The sequence below is a fragment of the Gossypium hirsutum genome, chromosome A12 (genome assembly GCF_007990345.1).
Source record: "Gossypium hirsutum isolate 1008001.06 chromosome A12, Gossypium_hirsutum_v2.1, whole genome shotgun sequence".
NCBI classification, from domain to species: domain Eukaryota; kingdom Viridiplantae; phylum Streptophyta; class Magnoliopsida; order Malvales; family Malvaceae; genus Gossypium; species Gossypium hirsutum.
In genome coordinates, this window is record NC_053435.1 from 99,249,434 (window position 1) to 99,271,435 (window position 22,002).

The following is a 22,002-nucleotide window of genomic DNA, read 5'->3' on the forward strand; positions in this document are numbered from 1 at the left end:
CCAATCTAATTAAAAAAAAAAAAAACTTTTCTTTAAGCTCCTTCAAACCATACCTGTCAAACTTTACCGGGTGAATTGATAAGGCATCTGTGTAATGGAATAAAAGAAGAAGAAGCATCTCTTACAGTGGGTCCATGTTTGTACGATTATGTATCCCAAGAGTAATTGAATTTTCTTTTTTTATGATTTTAAGTTAAAATAGCCTTCACAAAATTATATTAAAAATTCTAAAACAATATAGACATAATAATTCAATTATTAAAAAATGTATTTAAAATTAAAATTAAATTCAAACTAGAAAAACATCATGTGAAGTTGTCACAAATAATAAAATAAAAATTATATAACCTTAAAATCATTACTTATGACAGTCTTACCCTTCAAATTATAAGCTGAGCCTTTGAACTTAATTATTTTTTATTATGTACCAACCAAAAACAAATTTTCGTTAAACCAACCTATTTCGAAACTCTCTCTAATCCACTCTATGTTATTGTCTGAACTCTAGAAGGTGGCTAAGCAAGCAGCCTTTAGTTTGTTGCCAATGACATCCCACCAACTCAGTAGTCACAAGAATCTCTAACTCTTCTTCCGCCTTTACATAAAAAAATCCCAGTAACAGTAGTCCATATTTTTCTTGGTCTTTAAAGTTTGACCTCGAAGTCCTAACACTAAAGGTATGATCTTCAAACTATGGTTCCCGGAACATAGTTTACAGTCACCACAAATTGTTTTCATGCTCATCTTGGTTTCCCTTTAGCTTCTGGGTTCTTGTTATTTGTCGAGTTTCAATTCTGGGTATTTTGGATTTGTGTTTATTTTGTTGTTTGTTGTTGAATTTGATGGTTTTGAGTCTCCTTAGGAGCTCGAAAGTTCAAGCTTTTATGGTTTGTTCGTTGTCTTTTCGACCTTGAAATTTAATTCAGACTGGTTTCTATGTGTTCAATCAAGAGCATCAAAAAGGAACTAGTTTTATAAATCTGGGATAATTGCTTAGCTTCCTTCAGAGGGGACATGGAAAAGCATAAAAGAAAGAGGAACTAGTGTTTATAAATCTGGTGAAGGGTGTAAAGGTAAACATTTTTCTGGTTAGAAAAAAAAAAAAGACCATTTACGTATTATGAATGGGGGGAACACTGAAAGATAATGATGGTTTGATTTCTCTTCACTGATTTAAATGTTGTGATTACATGAGCTGCTGACTGCTGTATAATTTGGCACCTGGATTCGATGTTAAGCTCCTTAATTTTCACTATTCTATAACTGGTTCATGGGCATTTCAATTTGTTCATGATCTGAACTTGTGTCTTCTTCATATTTTTGTTAGTCCTGTTAGATTATTATTACTTTGTAATTCCTAAAAGTTATTGAACTGCTGAATTTCCAGCGACATGCTTACCTTGCCTTTTAACTTTGGCGAGTTATGGACTTTCCTCCCTTTGTGTGTTGGAAATCATGATCCCACATCAAAAACTCCATGATTTTATTGCGATGTCATCTCTCTTGAAAATGTAAATATCTGACTGTTGCATCTTTCAGTGCAGCTGTATAAAGGAGAAGCTTCAAATCTCTTAATGGCTCAAGATACCTCTTCTGTTGCTGAATCACCTCGACGGCGCTCTGGTCTTCTGCGAGACCAGGTGCAGTTGATTAAAAGAAAAGACTGTGATCGCTATGAGATCGTTCCAATCGAAGATAAACTTTCCTTCGAGAAAGGTTTTTTCATTGTAATTCGTGCATGCCAATTATTGGCTCAAAAGAATGATGGATTGATTTTAGTTGGAGTAGCTGGGCCATCTGGAGCTGGAAAGACTGTGTTCACAGAGAAGGTGCTCAACTTTATGCCCAGTATAGCTGTCATAACCATGGACAACTACAATGATGCTAGCCGTATCATTGACGGAAACTTTGATGGTAAGAATTAGAGTCCTTAACATTTTTAAAACTTTCATGTAAGGTGATCCCATTTTTGATTAAGGTGCTTTGTTTTTATGTATGGGAACAATGGATGCCTCCCAATATTGCTTGCTGACTTTGGTGGTTGACAATTAGCAGCACAGTATGCTTTTGAAAGTTTCTATGTTAAGAGCTGCTGTTTTATCTGCTAATGCTGTTGCATTTCAGATTGAAATAAAATTTAGGAGGCAAAATTGATGGGAGATAATTATTTCTAATTATATAAAACGGAATACAAAATGTGCAGTAAAAGCAATATGTGCTTAAGCTCATTTTTGTTAGCAATAGCATTCTATAATTTGATTCAGGATATCTTTAAGCAAAAAAATAATTATAATTAATGGGAATTTTCATTAGTTATAGCTACTTAAAACATAACTTGTAGAATCCTTTCCAATGCAATGGTATATTTAGTTCTAAATATTGGGTAGTTGGAAAGCACAAGGCAAATATGGCCTTAAGATTACTTCATTTGAAATCAAGATGTTAAAATAGATGCTTGGTCATATAGAGGGGAAAATGGATTAAGAAGCATATGTTGAGATAGATGGGCAGCCAAATAAGAAATGGACGATCTTTAGAAAGTAAAACTGTAACAGTTAAGGATGAACCGATAAAATGACCACTGGGTGGATTGGTCATGTACAATCTAAACCATGAAGAGAGCTAAACATAGACCAAGAACATATTTCTTGAAGCAGCAAGGCTAGATTTGGCAGCTTGAGATCTCTTGATGTAGCCTTTGATTGGATGGAATTGAATCCTTCTTAGTTATTATTTATTTTACATACTAATTGCATTTCTTTAATTTTAGATTTTTTGATCAACATTTTAAACTGGTCCTACAGATAACTTGATTGTTTGGTATATGTAACACTAATGCCTTACTCTGTGGCACGCATTGTGCCAATGTGTGGGATCCATTTTCTTTACTAGAACAATTTTGTATTGCAATGGCTGGAGGAGGATGCATGGTAAAGCTCTGATTATTGTAGTATTATGAAACAGACCCACGGCTGACTGATTACAACACACTGCTTGAAAATATTCACGGTTTAAAAGCGGGGAAACCTGTTCAAGTTCCAATATATGACTTCAAGTCTAGCTCTCGCATAGGATACAGGTTCCCTATCTCTCTTTTATTTTTTGCTATTGCTTTAAGACATAGAAGCTCTTTTCATATAGGTTTAATGATGTCTCCACTCTCCACTTATTCTGCCTGCTAGGCAGGAAAGAAAAGAGACAAAAGAAAGGAAAGTGCATGCAAGCGGTTGGAAACAAATAATATGCATGTTCTTGATCTAGTTTTATTTATCACGATTACAGGACACTTGAAGTGCCTAGCTCCCGCATCGTGATTATTGAAGGAATATATGCCTTAAGTGACAAATTGCGGCCTTTAATAGATCTTCGTGTATCTGTCACTGGGGGTGTTCACTTTGACCTTGTCAAGAGAGTGTTACGGGACATTCAACGTGCTGGCCAAGAGCCTGAAGAAATTATCCATCAAATCTCTGAAACGGTTTCTTTATCTTACCTATTTTACTTTATAGGTGTCTGATTTAGCTGTTTTGTGAAATCGTACCTAGTTATAGCCTTAAGTGCTTTATCAAATCCCTCCAAAACAAAGAGTAGTTATAGTAGTTCTCATGTACTTCTTTTTCACATAGGTATATCCTATGTACAAGGCTTTTATTGAGCCAGATCTCGAAACAGCACATATTAAAATCATCAACAAGTTTAATCCGTTCACTGGATTTCAGAATCCTACTTATATTTTGAAGGTCAAGCTCAAACTCCTTTATTTCCATGTCGAAGTAAATGGTTCCATGTTCCTTATTGTAGTACTACTTTCTTCCCACAACGTTACCACCAAGTGTTTTCTATCATTGTAGTCTACAAGGTTGGTGACACTGGATCAAATTAAGGAAGTTGTATCTGAGGAACACAAAGAAACTATAGAGGAAACATACGACATTTATCTTCTACCCCCTGGTGAAGATCCCGAAGCATGTCAGTCATATCTGAGGATGAGGAACAGGGATGGCAAATACAATCTCATGTTTGAGGTTAGATGTTTCATTTTTAAGCCTTTTAAAATTCTTAATGAGAATATAGTGGCCTTTTCTGGGTCCATAAAAGTTTTCTTCCTTGTCAGCAATGAGATGTGCTAATCTCAATCCTTTTTGTACTTCAAACTCCACTTGGGTATAGATGCTAGGTTTAGATAGAATCATATTTTCATTGGAATCTCTCTCTTCTCATAGATCTTTACCGAATCTGAAAACAGCTGTTTTCATATATAGACATTATATGTTTATGCCCTTTTTTGTCTAAAAATTAGAATTAAACAATACATGGAAGCAAAAATATTAGATGCTGTTTTATATCACATGCAGACAAAAACAGAATTAAACAGTACATGTAAGCAAAGTATTATCTATGTTTCAAGAATTTGTGAGAGCTAGTTTGGATTTGGTTTCTTTTATAAGTTATGATGACAAAACCAAACATTTACTCAAAAATTACTTTAGATTCAATATGCTAATCTATTGGAGAATGTATAAGAATGTTCCTTTAAGATTTACTTCTATGTTCTTTCATGAGTTCTTTTGCTCATTTTATACTAAATATGATATCCAAAGTCCTCTCTAATTTAGGTTTTAATGCCATATTGGGTGTTTGATTTGTCTTAACTTTTGATATTTAGGATTCTGCTTAATATTCTTTTAGGATTAACTTAAATGTGGTAAGTTTTAGAGCTTCTGACCAACTTGCCTGGTTCTCAGGAATGGGTTACTGACAGTCCCTTCATAATATCACCAAGAATAAGTTTTGAAGTTAGCGTGCGTCTTCTTGGAGGACTAATGGCTTTGGGGTATACAATTGCAGCCATCTTGAAAAGAAGTAGCCATGTCTTTTCTGATGATAAGGTGTCCGTGAAGATCGATTGGCTGGAGCAACTCAATCGCAAATACGTTCAGGTATCATATCCTTTAACATATGTGTATATCATTTGACATGGTTTATATATCAGGGTAATGTGATCTTTTGCCTCTTTTCTTATTCTGAAACATGTGTTTGGTCTTAGTTATCACAACAGTCATGTACCTAATTGGTTATGGCTTAAGATAACAGCACGATTTTTTATGGCAATGCACAATTGGTTTTCTTCATTTATCTAAAAGGAACCAACAGGAACTAGATGAGTCCTTAGCAGACGAGTCAACAAAATACCATAGCATCCTGAGCATCCAAGCACAGCTGGCTGCTGAAATAGAATAGTCAACAAGTAGCTATAACTTTGGTGAGGGATACCTCTTTTCCCTTGAAAGCCCTTATCCTAGGCCTCTACTAATCCGCAACAGAACTCAACACTACCCAATGAATTCTCAGAAGAATAACTCGATAAAGGATGGTGAACTGGCTTTGCGCTGCCTTGCTATTAACCATCTATTTGAGTTGTTTCAGATGACTTATTAGGTACGTGTTGCACAACTTATAACTAACTGCAATTGTATGTTGTTTCTATAAGGTGCAAGGTCGAGATCGCCTATTTGTTAAATTCATAGCTGAGCAATTGGGTTTGGAAGGTTCATATGTTCCTCGTACTTACATTGAACAAATCCAGCTGGAGAAGCTTGTAAATGATGTTATGGTATGATTGTTCAAGTTGAACATTAAATTTTTGAGCTCTGCATGCTGCTAACTTGGGAAATATTTTTAGGCATTACCAGATGATTTGAAAACAAAGCTTAGCATTGATGATGACTTAGTTTCAAGTCCTAAAGAAGCCCTTTCCCGAGCCTCTGCTGATCGGAGAATGAAGTATCTCAGCCGGTAATTAAAATGTCAAGCTACGGTTTTTCTATCTTTTAAAAAACGTAGTGCTTTTCCACAACTTCAACAGAAAGATTAATTTAATGTGTTATTCTGTCTTATTTTTCTTTACAAAAGCACCTATTCTAATCCTGATAACAGTCACGTATGAAATTTATCTATGTGTGGACCAGTATCTCACACTCGTACGCGACCCAACGGGACAAGAATTTGCCGAAGCTGACAAAACTTGCTATTAACAGTAGAAGGTTTGATGGAAGGGCACCAGAGTCACCTACTCCAGTAGTGAATCCGGTGTGTATGTTGGCCCTGAACTGATTTCTGGAACACAAGTCTAGTTTTTCTTTATCCACTGTCAGAATCCTGACAACCTGACAACCTCTCTGGTTGCTGAAATGTTCAAGTGAAAGAAAACAAAAGCCTGACAACCTCCCCCCGTTATCTCCTCCAAGAAAAGAAAAAGAATGGATTAATTTCAATTCTTCAGAAAATTTATGAGATTTCTGTAAAAGTTAGGCTCCTGAATGAATCCTAAACCTCTTAATCAAATAAATCAATCTTGGTCCGTGGTCATAATATTTGATTACTTTTTGTTTGGATTGCTTAAAATCGATTCCTTCATAGTTTTGTTCATTACTTCGTTACTGATCATTCATTTGTGTTTTAGGGAGTTGTTACACAGCTCTCGGAGCAAATTTCAACTTTGAATGAAAGGATGGATAAGTTCACGTCAAGTATAGAAGAATTGAATTCCAAGTTCTCTACCAGGACCATTTCGGCTAGCCAACAAAATTTAGCTGTGCAGGCCGAAGCCTGCAATGGTTCTTTACCGACATCTCTTTTCGTAACTGGCTTGGGTAATGGTTCACTAACTGGTTCACTAATGCCTCATTCTTCATCTTCTTCCCAGTTGGCTAGAGAGTCCCCACTCATGGAAGAGGTAGCTTCATGTCCTAGTTCAACCCCTACATTTTGTTTCTCTAATCTGACCTTTTTTTATGTTACTTGTTCCGGTTCTTAATGATTGTCTGAGTCTTGGTTCATGCAGGTCCTAGTTATTGCAAGAGCACAACGCCAGATTATGCATCAGTTAGACAATCTGAGCAATCTAATACATGAATACCGGGGAGAAAGATGTCGCCAAGAAAGGAACGATCGATCAAACAGAGCAATTGACGTTGAGACTATTGGTGTTCCGCTTATCTTTACTCTAGCAATTGGTGGTTTAGGAGTAATTTTGTTTAGGAATCTAACATCCCAAAAGTAACATCATCACTTGGAGGTCCAAATTGCAATTTCTGGCATCATGAAAATGGTCTTATGCCCTTGTGCTTTAAGGGACCATGGAGGGCAAACACACGTACCGTAGGTTGGCATGGAAAAATTGTAAATATTGGAAAAACAAATAAAGGTGAAATTCTGAAACTAGTGTTTATCCAACATATGTCTTGTTCCTGTTATTTAATTTTTACAGTGAGTATAATCAGAGAAAATCTCTGCAATCTTCTGATGTGAGAAATTTGTACGCCAATAGAGCGGATATATTTTTGTTCATGTTCGTTAACATAAATGAACAGAAGTCAACCTGTTAATGAACTATTTAACAAACAATAATTTATTCACAGGCCAAGCAGGAAACGTAATTCTGATACATTTCATGTGTTTTTTTTTTAACCATTACACATTTGAGAGAAAGGGATGAGAATTTAACTAAATAAAGACAGAGGTGGGTTAAAATGAAAGCTAAGCCAGATACATAGTTACAATGAAGTATCAACTCAGTAAAGCACATCGCCTAGAGAAGCAGAAGATAGAATCTAAACATCAAAGCTTACATATATATATGACAACACAATTTCTTAAAAGAGTGAGGATGTAAGCTCAGATATATCTGCTACTACCTGGCTATAATCGGCCTTTATCTTTTCTTGTTCTGAAGGGTCTAGTTCGCCTTTGGTTGGCTTGGTTAGCACCAGAACGCAGCACGTTGGTCTCTTGGTAGCTCCTGCAGTTGCAAGATCCTGAAATGGCAGAAGAAACTAATCAAACAGGCTCCACGTGAGACAGCTGATCGCTAGTTCATTAACTCAAGCTACAAACCTAAGCATGACATTAATCCGGAATGAGCCCTTTAGTTGTGCTGTGTTGTTTAGGGTCGGAATTCTGGGATGTACAGATTGAATTGGATGTCAATGTGGACTACAACCAAGAGTCTCTGTGGACTTAGAAAAATCGAAAATAGATATACCATTGTGTTTGCTAAACCTAACAATGCAACTCTAATAAATAAAGGAATAAAATGAACTCGGATGGGCTTGACCATGTTATTGTAAAAGTGCAACGATAAATAATACAGAAGTTGGAAAATCACTAAATTAAAAATTAGGTTCTATGGGATTTGATAGTCAAGCAGGATAACAATTGAAGGATGCAAAGTCACCGAATCATACAGCAAAACAGAGGAGGTCAGAAGCTTACTTCTTTCGAAGGAACATAAACATAGGGAATGTCTGCCTCTTCACATAGAATCGGAACATGAGTTATGACATCAATAGGAGATATGTTTCCAGCTATAACACATAATCTGCATTCAGTAAAAAACAGAAGATAGAAGGAACATGATTAAGCATTTATGTGATTAACATTAGAAGTTAAACTACTTTCAGTAAATTCAAAATTTAGATTGAATCAAATAAAAGGATGCCCTTCCATTCATCAATTGGCAGCAAAACAAGTGCCATCCATGTATATATTCATGTATTGCAATTTCCTTCTCAACTATGCAGTCCTAAACTCTGAATTGCTACAGAAAATTTTCAGACAGCAACCAAAACAGATATTCTTTTCTTAAATATTCCTATAAAACATCAGTCATAACTAGGAGAATAATGATGATAATATGTAATGGACGTCGTTTACAGGCATGGTCAGATAAAAAAAAGAAGATTACGGTGTAGTTTTAAATCAAATTCCTGTTTAGAAATTTTATCAAACGAGCTTTGATCAATTAAGTGATCAAAGTATTTAGATGAAGTCAAACTTGTAAACGGATTTCCCCCCTCTCTCCATATCGTCATTTCTTAGTGATTACTCTGCTTCTTTCGGTGTAGCATAAATGTTGAAATCAGCACTCTTCTCAACTGAAACTCAGCAATTTATAAATTTGAACACTGGCATTAAAACAGATAATGGATTATTGCTACTCAGTTATGTTGTAACTCGTTCCTTATTTTACCCAAACAGGGAGGAGAGTGTCATATATCATATATTTGGAGAATCATATACCCCATATTTCAGTCCAAATATGTGTTGGACAAATGTGCTCCACATGAGTATTTGAGTACAATGAAAAATCCAGGTGACATTAGGGCATAAGAATCCTCCACGTAAAACTTATATCGGCATATCTGAACATAAGTAAGACACTAATATTTCTCAGTCCATGAAACTTATTCTTATATCTATCCAAATAAACATCTCGGAGCATAGATCAGATTAAACATGCTTAAAAGTGGAACGAAAAGGCATTCACAGAGAATCTGAAGCAAGCAAATATAATATATTTATATATATATAAAAAAAAAACTTTACCCTTTATGACCACGACGAATACTTTTAACCACTTCCTTTACTCCTCTCTTCAAGCATTTGTGCTCAGCAGCTACAGCAATAAAAAGAAATACATTGGTTAAATATTTACACGCCACCAAAAAATTCCATTATTAGAGCTTTGGGTTTTCCTTATCATGGCTAAAATACCAGAAAGAGATCTAAATTATTCCGATTTCACAAGTAAGTCATTATATGTCTTCCGATTTATTCTTAATAAATTCTTACTTCAAGTGAAAGAACGTTCTATGCTAAAAGCTTATTGGGATATTAAGGTTAAAATTCGAACTTTTTTTTGTCAAATTATTGCACCATCAAAAGTAGAAATCCCCAAGAGTGATTTTGAAGAAGAAAAAAGGTTGAAAGGGAATAGATGAAAAAAAAAAAAGATACCTTTGCGGACGAGCTTGAAGGTTTTCTTACACAGCCTTTTGCCAGCGAGTGGCTTTGCAATGGGAGCAACAGCTAACATCTTCTTCTTCTCCTTCTCCTTCCGCTGCTGCGACTTCTCGGCTTCACTATCGCTCCCCATTTCTCTTTAACAATGCAAAATTAACTAAAAACACAACGAGAGTGTACACAATATAACTACTGCAACGTGAAGAATTGTTAAGTGATTGCCCGAATTAGTGTACAAGTTCCCAGGGCTTAAGCTTTATCGTTATTATTTTTTACTCTTATGCTCCACTAGGCAAGAGGCTGTTAGCTTAAGCTTTATTATTATTAGTTATTGTTATCTGGTTAAAAATATATCATATTTTAATCTATTATCTTAATCCTTTTTTTCACTATCTCTCTTTCCTAGTTTTATTATTTTAATTCCCCAATTTATTTTTTTATTTCAGGCTTAGAATTGGAGGATTTCACCTAAATATATTAAAAACAAATTAAATATCTAAATAGGTTTGTCAGCTAGATTAAATATCAAAATGATATGTTCTTCATTTTTTTATATTATTTTTTTCGTTTAATAAAATATTATTATTATTTTTCCCGAATTAATATATAATCCTTGTATAAATACAAAAATGGCATATAGGTTGCGCCTATCAAACAGGTGCGACTGATTGTACCTACCTGACTGGCGCAACTGGTGCTTAATTTTTCCCCTATATATACCCCGAAAATCAAATGAGTAATAGACACAAAATTTAGCAGAACGGAAGTAAGAAGATAAGGAGAAGAAAGAAAGGAAAGGAAAACAAGAAAAATGATAAGATATTTTAGTTTATTTCTTTTTAAATAGAATATAAAGTTTTGTTAATAATTTTATTATTTAAAAGTTATTTTGTTAGGGTATTAATTTTGTTAGCTTCTGAATGAAAAATTTTGCATTAAAAAGTTTATGTAACTTTATTTGCTATTCGAAACTGTTTTGAGAATTTTGAATATTTTTTAACAGATCTAGTATTGAAGATGATGAATCAATTTTTCGTATGCATTTATTTCGATAGAGAAATTTTGACAACAATCGTGGAATATAGATTTGAATGTTGTGAGATATATATGCGTGGAGACAATGGTCGCTCTTTATTGTGGGACTCGGAGCAACAAAAATGCATCGATTTAGTTATTTGTTGAGTTAGCTGATGTGGAGGCAACTGAAGATCCCACTCCATTAGGTGAAGAAGATGGAGCTTAAGAGCCGTGTATGGTGGTTCCGATATCGTACGTTGATAGCCAATCAACTATACACGAGATCGACATTGATCTTAATGCTACACCAGAGACTGATGTGGTTGGTGATGATGTATACCATAGTAGTGATCCTTCTGATCACGAAGTCGATAGTGATAGTGATCCCTACGTGGATGAGGTCCTAAATGATATTGACAGTGAAGGCATGAATGAGGATGAAAACGTTAACACATCTTCTGTCAGGAACCAGATTCGTCGTATTGTGATACACAATAATCCTAGGGCACACATGTCTTGGATAGACCTCGATACGGCGCACGCAACTGAGTTTCTGGAGTATCCTAAAATACTACATGCTCACCGGATAGCCGTATATTCTGATCCTGAGAAGTTGTTCGTGGGCCAGAGATTTGAAAGTAAGAAAGAGTGTGTATTTACCATTAAGCAGTATAACATGAATATATCAGTAGACTACAAAGTCGTTGTGTCTGAATCAACATTATATATTGGAGAGTGTTGGAGGTCGGCGGGAGGCTACAATTGGCGAATACGAGCTGCATTTATCCAGAAGTCACAGATGTGAGAGATACTAAAATTTGTTGGGTCTCACACATGCACTTCAACAAGTATGACAGAAGATCATCGAAAACTTGATTTCAAAACTATCTGTACGTACATCATGCTAATGGTGAAAAATATGTTGACCATTAAAGTTTCTATACTGATTGCCGAAATGTAGGCACGATTCCAGTATCGAGTATCATACTGGAAGATATGGATAGCTAAACAGATAGTAATTGAGCAATAGTACGGAGATTTCGATGCATCATACAATAAGTTACAGAGATGGATAACTGCTATGAGGGAGTACGTGCTGGGGACTGTCATTAAGTTGTAGACACGACCTTATTACGGCCCAAATGACCAACTACAGCCGAGAATACAATCGGGAAAAAGAATTTTCCAACAGATGTTTTGGACGCTTGATCCATGCGCGTCTGCATTTCCACACTGAAATCCATTTGTGCAAGTAGATAGGACATGACTATACGTTAAATATACACAAATCTTACTTCTTGTCATCCCTCAAGACGGGAACAAGAACGTGCTCCCGATTGCGTTTGCCACCATAGATAAGGAGAACATGGGGTCGTGGGAATTCTTCCTTACAAACCTGCGAATGTATGTTATTAGTAATGATAATATTTGCATCATCTCCGATAAAGGAAAATGATTAATTGCCGCCATTAGGCCTTCCGGTGTGCCATGGAGATCCATTTGCTGCATCCACTACATCGCGACTAATTTCCACCTAGATTATAAAAATGCAGACTGGTAGAGACAAGTTGTAAGAATGGGTAAAGAATAACCTTATCCTTTCAATATATAACCTAATGTTTTATGGCAAGACTGTAACTTATATTTTCTTAATACATACACAACGCACGAGCCAGAGCCACACATTTTCCGGCAAAGGATGACTCTACTTGAGAGTGACATAGAAGGTCAGACGAATACATTTTTTTGACAATGGTTGGGTACCATAGAGCCGTGGCAATGGGCTCAAAGTTTTGACAAGGTCTTTCGTTACGGTCAAATGACGACAAATTTGGTGGAGGGGATCAACGCTGTGTTGTTGAATACACGAAATCTTCCGATTTCATCTGTCTTCTAGGCTACATTTTACAAGTTGGCTACCTTGATGCCAAGAATGAGTTAGCAACAAGTCAACCAGATGGAGGCAGGACATGTGTTTGTCGAAGATGTCAGGGATGCAATGGTTGCAAACCATCGGATAGCGAGGTCGATAACTATAGAAGTACATTTATGACGTAATAAAACATTTCTCGTTACAGAGACCATCAGTCGTCGACCCGGTATAGCACCTAGGTCCTATGGAGTTGATCTTCGAAATAGACGGTGTGATTGTAGGAGGTTTCAGACACTTCATTATCCTTGTGCACATGTTGTGGCAGCTTGTGCTAAAGTCTCGCTCAATGTAGAACAATTTATCGATGAAGTGTACACCTCGAACGCACATTGCATGTATGGGAGAACGAGTTCCCCATGCTTCCTGACCTATCTACTTGGGAGGTTCCTCCGATGACCTTCGAGCTTATCCTAGACAAAGGGTTACGTAGGAACCCGAAAGATCGTCTGCAATCATCTAGAATCCATAACGAAATGGACATTAGGGAGAAATTCGAAGGGAAGTTGTGTGAAGTACGTAGATTAGCCGATCATAATTGGAGTAAATGCCCACTTCGAAACTACCATATTGGACAATCGTTGCGATCAGGTAGAAATTGAAATTTTGTTCATTACATGTTGAGAGGATTGAATTTAAAATTTGTCTACAATTTGTTGCAGTTAATCTAATTTGACTAACAAAGTTAGTATAAAGTTTATTTATTTAAATTGAAAAAAAAAAACCCATAAAATTGATAAATAAAATGGCAAAAAAGTCATTACATAAATACAAAGTTGACTATTTAAATTGAAAAAAAAATAACAAATTAAATTGATTAATAAAATACCAAAAAATTCAGTACATAAATACTAAGTTATTTATATTAAAACCCCCTAAAATTGATGGTTTGATGGTGTGGTTCTAGAGGTATATTTTTGTGGAGCTCGACGTTCACGTTGCAGGCAATTGTGGAGATCAACGTTCTCTTCATCCGTATGTGGGGGTGTGTGAAACATAGACGAAAAATCATGTCTCAAACGTCATCGATGAACTTAAGCCAGGAGGAGTGGAGTACGGCGGTGGATACAAGCCGGGAGGAGTGGAGTATGGCGGTGGATACGGGCCGAGAGGAGTAGAGTACAGCGGTGGATATGGGTCAGAAGTAGCAGAGTATTGAGGTGGATACGAGCCGGGGTAACTGGAGTAGTGAGGTGGTAGTGGGCTAAAGATATCAAACTCTAAATGATATCCATGGCCTGAGGAGCCTAGGAAATAGTAATCACTCCCAAAATCTAGATGATAAAAACTATCCCAGAGTGTAGTTTCGGCTCCGGCTTCGACTCTGGTGCATGATGCGGATCTAGAAGGGGTTGCCCAATTCGTGTCATATACGGGGGGACTACCATCGACCGCCAACAAACAAAATTGGTTTCCCTATCTCACAGTACCACTGTATGTACTCTAATGTGGGCTGCAAATCCAAAGCACAATCCATCTGAGGTACCCTCCCCAATCGGTTGTTCCACATCGTAATATATTCTTCATGCACTTCTCCGCAATCATTTCCATGCTTCCCCTTCCTGTTCATCCCATGGATCTCCCCCAATCGTACTGGCAATGTCGGGATATATTGTATGCAACCGAATTGCCTGAATACTCGATCGCCATAAAAACAGGCTTTTCAAGTACTTAACTATTATTTAATAACTGAAAATGGGAGAATTTATAATTTCGATATACCACTCCACTATCTGAAAATTGATAATGGGTGCGCCTGTCAGATAGGCGCGACTTAAAAAAAACAATTTTGGTATTTAATTCAGTTGACAACCTATTTGGGTATTTATTTATTTTTAATATATTTAGGTAAAAAACCCTTAGAATTGTCATAATCTCTCATCAACTTTTAAATTATAGAATAAACATATATCAACTCGTTCAAACTCACGTCTTTCTGTTAATGTCAATTAAGCTAAAACTCCATCAATAATTATTTATTTTAGTAGGAAAAGGTAAGTGATTAAAGCATAGTATTTCTATTTGGAAAAAGAAAGATTTTGTATTTGCATCTTAGGATTTAGAAATCGAATTTTGCTGTTGTATCTTAAGTAATTTTAATATAAAATTTGATTTTATAAAAACAATTAACTAATAATGTAGAGGAAAAAAATATCTTCATCTAGTTTTTAAATTTTTGAAAATAAATTTGTTTATTTTTGTAAAAATAAAATAAAAATTTAAATGGAATTTTAGAGAATTTAGTAATTCAAGTTTTTAATCCAAAATTCAACTAAAGTGACAGCTCCTCAAAATTATTCAATTTTTTTTATATAATATTAAGGACAAAGGACGGGGTAACATGGTTTGAACACAAGTTAAGCGGGTATTTGATAATAACTTTAATCATCGCTCTGTTTTTAAGTCAAGACTCAAAATCTTTTATTCAATTTACATGATGTCACAGCTAGAGGTATTCATAGGCCGGATCGAGCCCATGTAAGGTGTTTAAACTAAGTTTTCAAGCTCAAGCCCGATCGGGCTCAAGAATGAGCTTATTTTTGCCCAAGCCCGACTCAATTTAAGAAAGATAAACTCAAGCTCGACCAAATCATATTTGACTTTTTGTAGTTTTGTTTTTTATTTTAAATAAGATTTAAAAAAATATAATGCACTAAATGCACAAAAAATTCTAATATAAAAGTTTTCTAACAGATTAAAAAAAGTATTTATATAAAAAAACACTACCATAAATATAATAAATATTTTATTATATTAAAAAAACACAAATAAATATAACAAATATCTTATTGTATTAAATCTAATTTTAAAATTTTATATTTTGAATTGAGTTATTTAGTTGAGTAAAATATTTTTAGGTTTTGGGTAGTAAGTTTAATTATTATTGGGTTATAGATTTAATATAAATATATAACTATTATTTAATATATATAATTAATATAATTAATTTTTATAACATAAAATATTCAAGCCGGGACAGGTGAGGCTCGAACAAAAAAAGTCTTACCCTAGGCCAGACCCATATAGAGAACTGGCTTTAAATTTTACCCAATCACAATTTTTAGGCTTCGTATTTTTTGTCCAAACCCTCCCATTTGTCAGGCGGGTCTTCAGGTCTGGGCAAGTGGCCCGACTCATGAGCAAGTCTAGTCACAACAAAATAAAAAGTTTTAATTCTGCTATCAGTCCTTATATTTTACGAAAGTTGTGGATTTAGTCCTTTTATTTTAATTTGGTCATTTTTAATTACTATATTTTTTTGAATTTTAAAATTTTAGTACTTACCAAATTATACCTATTAAATTCATTAAGGTAGTGTTTGAGAACTAAGATTTCAAAAATAGTGTAAATTGAGTAGTAACAATTTAAAAATGTAACATTCATGATCATTTCTCAAATTCATGGATTTACAAAAAGCCTATTTAGTAATCAATTTGGTCCTTAAAATATTTTTAGATTTGATAAATCTTTTTTTTTTGTACCTTCTAATATATATTAGATTGAATCTCAACAAATTTGAGTATAATATATGCATTTCATTCTTACCATTTACATAATAATTGAAATTTAAGTCCAAATTTACAAATAGAGCATAAGATTATTATTTCCAAAATCTAATGCAATAAACATATTATCACATTTCTAATATTGTAACAACTTCTTCTTTCTGCATATTAATTAATTACTAAAAATTCAATTAATGTATTAATGATTATCATTTGTTGATACTGAAATTTTAAAATTAAAAAAATATAAAGACTTAAAATGACCCAATTGAAGAATATGAACTAAAATTTTAACTTTAGAAAAATTTAAAAAATTTCCATCCAAATGTAATAAAAATTTTAAATCTAAATCATTTTATATCGACAACAATAGAGTTAAAAGAATTAATCCGTAGATCTAAAACAACTTTTTAAGAACACTGCAGTATAAATATGGAAGTCAATGAAATAAATGCTTTCTGTTAATGGCAATGGAATACAGACAACAAAACTTCATTCTTCACATACTTTTTCTCTGGAAAGCTTGGGAGGTTCCATATTTCCTGCCTTACTTTTCTTCATAATTCACATTTCACGCCATACAGCATAATAATAATTTGTGTTCCATTTCATGTTTTCTCCTATATTCGGTTCTTAAAGATCATTCCGTTACATCTCACTCATTTCCATGTCTGACGTATGTGTTCTATCTCACTATTAAAGAATCCGATAACCCTAAGTTCTCGCTTTATATATGCCATACAAGTGTAGATTACTTTGCTTATTCTTTTATTGAAGATGGCTTGCATTATTAGCCTTACAAAACTAATAAACATAGTTCCCATTTTCATCTTTGTCTCATGTTTTCCTCCATTGATGCTTTCTCAATCATTCAGATCACTTCAATTGCCGCCGAAAGTCACCGGTCCAGAATCCATCGCCTTCGAGTTCGGAACCAGTCGATTCTATGTTGGTGTGGCTGATGGTAGAATTCTACAATACAACGGACCAAGGGTTGGATTTCGAGACTTTGGATTCACCGGTCCAAATAGGTGATTCTTTAACCAACAGTCTACTGGTTGCAAGACATAAAATCATAAAACTGAATATAGCTTGTATATATTATTGCTTGAATTTTCACCCACAAACTCTAATACAGGTCTAAACGGATGTGTGATGGCACTAGTGATCCAAATTTGGGGCCAATATGTGGAAGGCCATTGGGTTTAGCATTTCATTACTCCTTAAATAAGTTATATATTTGCGATGCCTATTTTGGGCTCATGGTGCTAGGTTCTTCCGGAAAGCAAGCGACCCAAGTTTCTGCGGCTGCAGACGGAGAGCCTTACCGTTTATGTGATGCTTTAGACGTCCACCAACCATCTGGAAATGTTATTTTCGCAGATTCCAGCGCCAACTATGACTTAAGGTTCTTTCTTATCACCTAGGCTAAATCCTTAGTAGTCTGAAGATCAACGACAAAGAGACCGTAACATTGCATTAATAGCAACTATTTAAATCTTTTGACCCACTTATGCTTCATTCACATACAAAGCTTAATTACATGTTGCAGAAATATCTCGAAAGCAGTGAACGCTAATGATTCAACAGGGAGATTGTTGATGTACAACCCTGACACGGACCGAGTGACAGTGTTAATAAAGAACCTTTCAGGGCCAGCAGGGGTAGCAGTTAGCCAAGATGGAGCCTGTGTCCTAGTTTCCAACTTCATTAACAATAGTACTATACGGTATTGGCTTCGAGGTCCTGGAGCCAACACTTATGACGTCATAAATTTGCAGGAAAGGCCAGATAACATCAAGAGAACAGCGTTTGGAGACTTTTGGAGGGCGGCGGCGCTGGTGAAACAACCGACGCGATCACTGGTGCCGATCGGGCAGAGGATCAATGAGTTTGGCAGGGTTCTTCGAACTGTGAATTTCGAAGCATGGTATGGCAATCAATTAATTAGCGAAGTTCAGGAATTCGGTGGTGAACTATATTTGGGATCATTATCTGCGCCTTTTGTTGGCGTTTTTAGGTTTTGATGTTTGTAGTTTTCGATTACCATCGAGGGTAAATTATAAGAATAATCATACAATGATTTTATTTTAATTATCCATCTATTAATTTCATCAATTTAATCAATCTCTTTTGTAATTTTAAATATTAATTTAATAACGAAAAATTAATGAAATTTTAAAACTTTATTTATTTGTATAATAATAAATTTAACCATCCAATTATTACATGTTAATCTTGTATCCTGTCATGCACTATTGTTTGATCTATTTAAACGTTTTCATGGCTTCCTTCAATCACTTTTAACTTATTTCTTCAGGTCTTCACTCACAATGAAAAAAGTTCAAGCTCATTATCTCTTCAACTCGGTGACATTGAAGATTAAATACCAATAGAGCATGATGACAGTGACATGTACTGTGCGTAATAAAGCAAGGGTGGAGATTGACATGGAGATTGTCAATAAAAAGAGAAGGCAGCAAACATTCCAACAATTTCCGCATCTCCTTTACAAACATTCAACAGTCAAATTTCTCACCTTTTTAGTAGGAAGATTAAGCAATTTGGAGACTGATGGTCGCTAAACTAACTAAAAATTTGACTAAGGTAAGCGCACCTATTGAACAGTAGTATAGTTATGGTGAGACCGAAAATATCGTATCTACAAGGATTAAAAGTACTAGTAATTACTATCTTTTTATTATCTAGCCTAACAATTAAAGAAATGTTTTAACTAAGAATAATTATCTTATTAACTAAGATCACGACAGAGATGAAAGTTGAAAAATACTATTTAAAAAACCGATGGAGAAGACAATACCCAAAGAAGAATCCACCTAGACTTCACTTACTACCTTTGAATTAGACGATTTATTCACTTGACTTAATACGTAGAAATCCCTGATTTATGTTAATATCTCTCTTGAGACTAAAAACAACTGACTCTAGGTTGATAAATCAAAATCTCTTTCTAATTAAAACCCCTATTGTCGCATTAACTCGATCTATGGATTCCCTTATTAGATTTGACTCTAATCCGTGCAACTCTGCTTAATTATGAATGATCTACTCTTAAACGGGGACTTTTCCTCCACTGAATAAGCACATCAAAAACCTGAATTAATGTCCTGGAATATTAAAGCAAGGGTTAAACTCACAATTAAGAATACGAACAAGTATTTATCATATAATTCAAATCGTAACAAGATCCGTCTTAGGTTTCAACTTCCTTAGGTATTTAGAGAATTTAGTTCATAATTATAGAGGAAAACATCTCAAAATTGGGAAAACAACAAAACATAAAGAAACCCAAAGAACTTCTAAGGAAATTGAATAGAGATCTTCAGTCTTGAAGGAGATCTTGCTTCTGAGCTGATTCCAATGGCTATTCTTCGAGTATTTTCTGCCTTCTACTCTGTGTGTCCCTCTAATCCTCTTCTCGGGTGTTTATATAGACTTTGGAATGCCTCTAAATCCTCAAAATTAGCCTTTTCCGAGTAGAATTAGACTTGGGCTTGATAGGGACACGGCCGTGTGCCATGTCCATGTGAAGGTGCTCAGGCCATGTGCAATTCTGACTTGGTTTAATGTCGACACGGCCATGACACACGGGCGTATGGATTACCCGTGTGGAAGTGCCTAGGCCGTGTGAAACACTGAATTAGGCCTAATTTGTCCGTTTTTAGCCCGTTTCTTACTCCTTTCGCTATCCTAAACTTTCCTGTGATAAAGGTTGAGAAGGATGAACGCGAAAGCGGATCGTAAAGTTTGTCAAAGTCGCGGATTTGACTTGGGGCTCTAGACGTTCGGAAAGAAACTTGGATTTTTCTTGACACAACCTGAAACGAAATTAAATCCAAGTTAGATAAAATAATTAAAACAAATAATAAATCAAGGATTCAGGAAGGGAATAAAGAAGATAAATGGAAAGATAGAACGTGGCATGTAGAAGTCCTAAGAAGCCTTGGAAACACGAAGAATCCACAACCCCCTTCAAGCGGCTCTAATTTCCCCTCCAAGATAAAAACCTTGGCAAGAAAAAGTTTGAAGATGATCTCCACAATCTAAAAAGATTGTTAAAACTTTTCTAAAAGAAACTCAAGAGAAATTCTTGAAAAGAAAAAACTCAAAGAGAATTTATTAACTCAAAAGAGAAATAGAATAATAATCAATTGTCTCCCTGTGTACAATGCAAAGGCCTATATATAGGCTAGATAAATAAATCTAAATAAAACTCCTAGGTATACTAGAACTCTAATTTAATCTAAACAAGAAGTAGTTTTAAACTAAACTTTCTTGTTAACATAAAATTCCTAAATAACTTAAAATACTTAATAATTATCAAAAATTCAGAATAAAATAATAATAAAATAATAAGAGCTAATAAACAAAATATTGTGCTTATATATAATAAAAATTAAGCCTAAAACTTAAACCCAATATGAAATGTCTAAGCTTGTAAGATCAATTGGGGTTCTTGAAGTGAAATGCTTAAGCTTGTTAGCATTTTCCACATGGGCTTGTCGTCATAGATTGAGAGTTTAGGCCCACAAACATAATTAGTCTCTTCTAATTCATCATTACTCCAGAATTTATTGTCTTAAAACTTCAACTCTTCTTCTTGAATTTTTTTTGTGATAAAGTCTTGAACCACTAAGTTGAGTTTTGACTTTATTTGTTTGGATTTGGATCTCGTAATTGGGCCTTGAGGAAAACTAAACTCATCTCTATTATGGCCTTTGAATTGGGCTGAGTTACTCGTATCATTCCCCTCTTCCACAAAAGGATTCACCCTCGAATCTGCAATATCAAAAGGAGAAAGGTCAGCGACATTAAAAGTGGCATTAACATTATACTCACCGGGAAGGTCGATTTGATATGCATTGTCATTAATGCGCTTGAGTACTTGAAAAGGTCCATCGCCACGTGGGTCCAATTTTGTTTTGCGTTTAGTTGGAAATCTCTCTTTTCTCATGTGGACCCAAACCCAGTCACCGGGCTCAAAGATAATTTGCTTGTGCCCCTTGTTAGCTTTGTTGACAGTTGTTTCATTTGTTTTGGCGATTCGTTGTCTTGCTTTCGCATGCATGGATTTCACCAATTCAGCTTTCTTCTCACCGTCTAAACTAGAAATGTTTTCTATAGGCAATGGTGCAAGATCAAGTATAGTTAGTGGATTAAAACCATAAACAAGTTCAAATGGGGAATATGCAGTTGTAGAGTGAATAGATCGGTTATATGCAAACTCAACAAATGGCAAATATTCTTCCCAAGTTTTAAGGTTCTTACCCACAACAGTTCGTAGTAAAGCACCTAAGACTCGATTGACTACCTCAGTTTGTCCATCTGTTTGGGGGTGACATGTAGTAGAATATAATAATTTAGTACCAAGCTTACCCCACAATACTTTCCAAAAGTGGCTTAGGAACTTTACGTCTCTGTCCGATACAATGGTGCGAGGTATCCCATGTAGGCGCACCACCTCTCGAAAGAACAAGTCAGCCACATGTGTAGCATCGACCGTTTTGTGACAAGGAATAAAGTGAGCTATCTTTGAAAACCTATCAACAACAACAAAGATACTATCTCGACCCTTTTTTGTTCGTGGTAAACCAAGAATGAAATCCATAGATAAGTCTACCCATGGCGAAGAAGGGATCGGTAAAGGAGTATAAAGTCCATGAGGCATTACCTTAGATTTTGCTTGTTTACAAGTAATACAATTAGAACAGACCTTTTCAACGT

At 35.1% G+C, this 22,002-nt stretch overlaps 3 protein-coding genes across 6 annotated transcripts; 2 read left to right on the forward strand and 1 right to left on the reverse strand.

Moving 5' to 3' along the window:
- The first annotated feature begins 391 nt into the window (after window positions 1-391).
- On the forward strand, window positions 392-7,298 carry LOC107951196 (inorganic pyrophosphatase TTM1). 4 transcript variants are annotated; one of them, XM_016886141.2, is made up of 12 exons: window positions 392-677; window positions 1,545-1,914; window positions 2,965-3,079; window positions 3,283-3,478; window positions 3,627-3,740; window positions 3,852-4,025; window positions 4,746-4,940; window positions 5,492-5,614; window positions 5,684-5,796; window positions 5,970-6,090; window positions 6,464-6,736; window positions 6,845-7,298. In XM_016886141.2, the coding sequence occupies exons 2-12, from the start codon at window positions 1,575-1,577 to the stop codon at window positions 7,061-7,063; spliced, it is 1,983 nt and encodes a 660-aa protein (XP_016741630.1). In that variant the 5' UTR covers window positions 392-677; window positions 1,545-1,574; the 3' UTR covers window positions 7,064-7,298. The 4 variants fall into 4 exon arrangements, with proteins under 4 accessions (XP_016741630.1, XP_040939181.1, XP_016741631.1 ...); XM_041083247.1 differs by having other exon boundaries at window positions 431-1,073; window positions 1,540-1,914; XM_016886142.2 differs by having other exon boundaries at window positions 452-677; window positions 1,540-1,914.
- Window positions 7,299-7,388: 90 nt separating this feature from the next.
- Window positions 7,389-10,274, reverse strand: LOC107951197 (H/ACA ribonucleoprotein complex subunit 2-like protein). Its single transcript, XM_016886144.2, has 4 exons — window positions 9,799-10,274; window positions 9,388-9,457; window positions 8,275-8,380; window positions 7,389-7,817 (listed from the first exon to the last, which is right to left on the reverse strand). Exons 1-4 carry the CDS (start codon window positions 9,935-9,937, stop codon window positions 7,656-7,658), a joined length of 477 nt encoding a protein of 158 aa, XP_016741633.1. The 5' UTR covers window positions 9,938-10,274; the 3' UTR covers window positions 7,389-7,655.
- Window positions 10,275-16,980: 6,706 nt separating this feature from the next.
- On the forward strand, window positions 16,981-18,380 carry LOC107951195 (protein STRICTOSIDINE SYNTHASE-LIKE 12). Its single transcript, XM_016886140.2, has 3 exons — window positions 16,981-17,288; window positions 17,396-17,665; window positions 17,810-18,380. Exons 1-3 carry the CDS (start codon window positions 17,035-17,037, stop codon window positions 18,282-18,284), a joined length of 999 nt encoding a protein of 332 aa, XP_016741629.1. The 5' UTR covers window positions 16,981-17,034; the 3' UTR covers window positions 18,285-18,380.
- The last annotated feature ends 3,622 nt before the right edge of the window (window positions 18,381-22,002 follow it).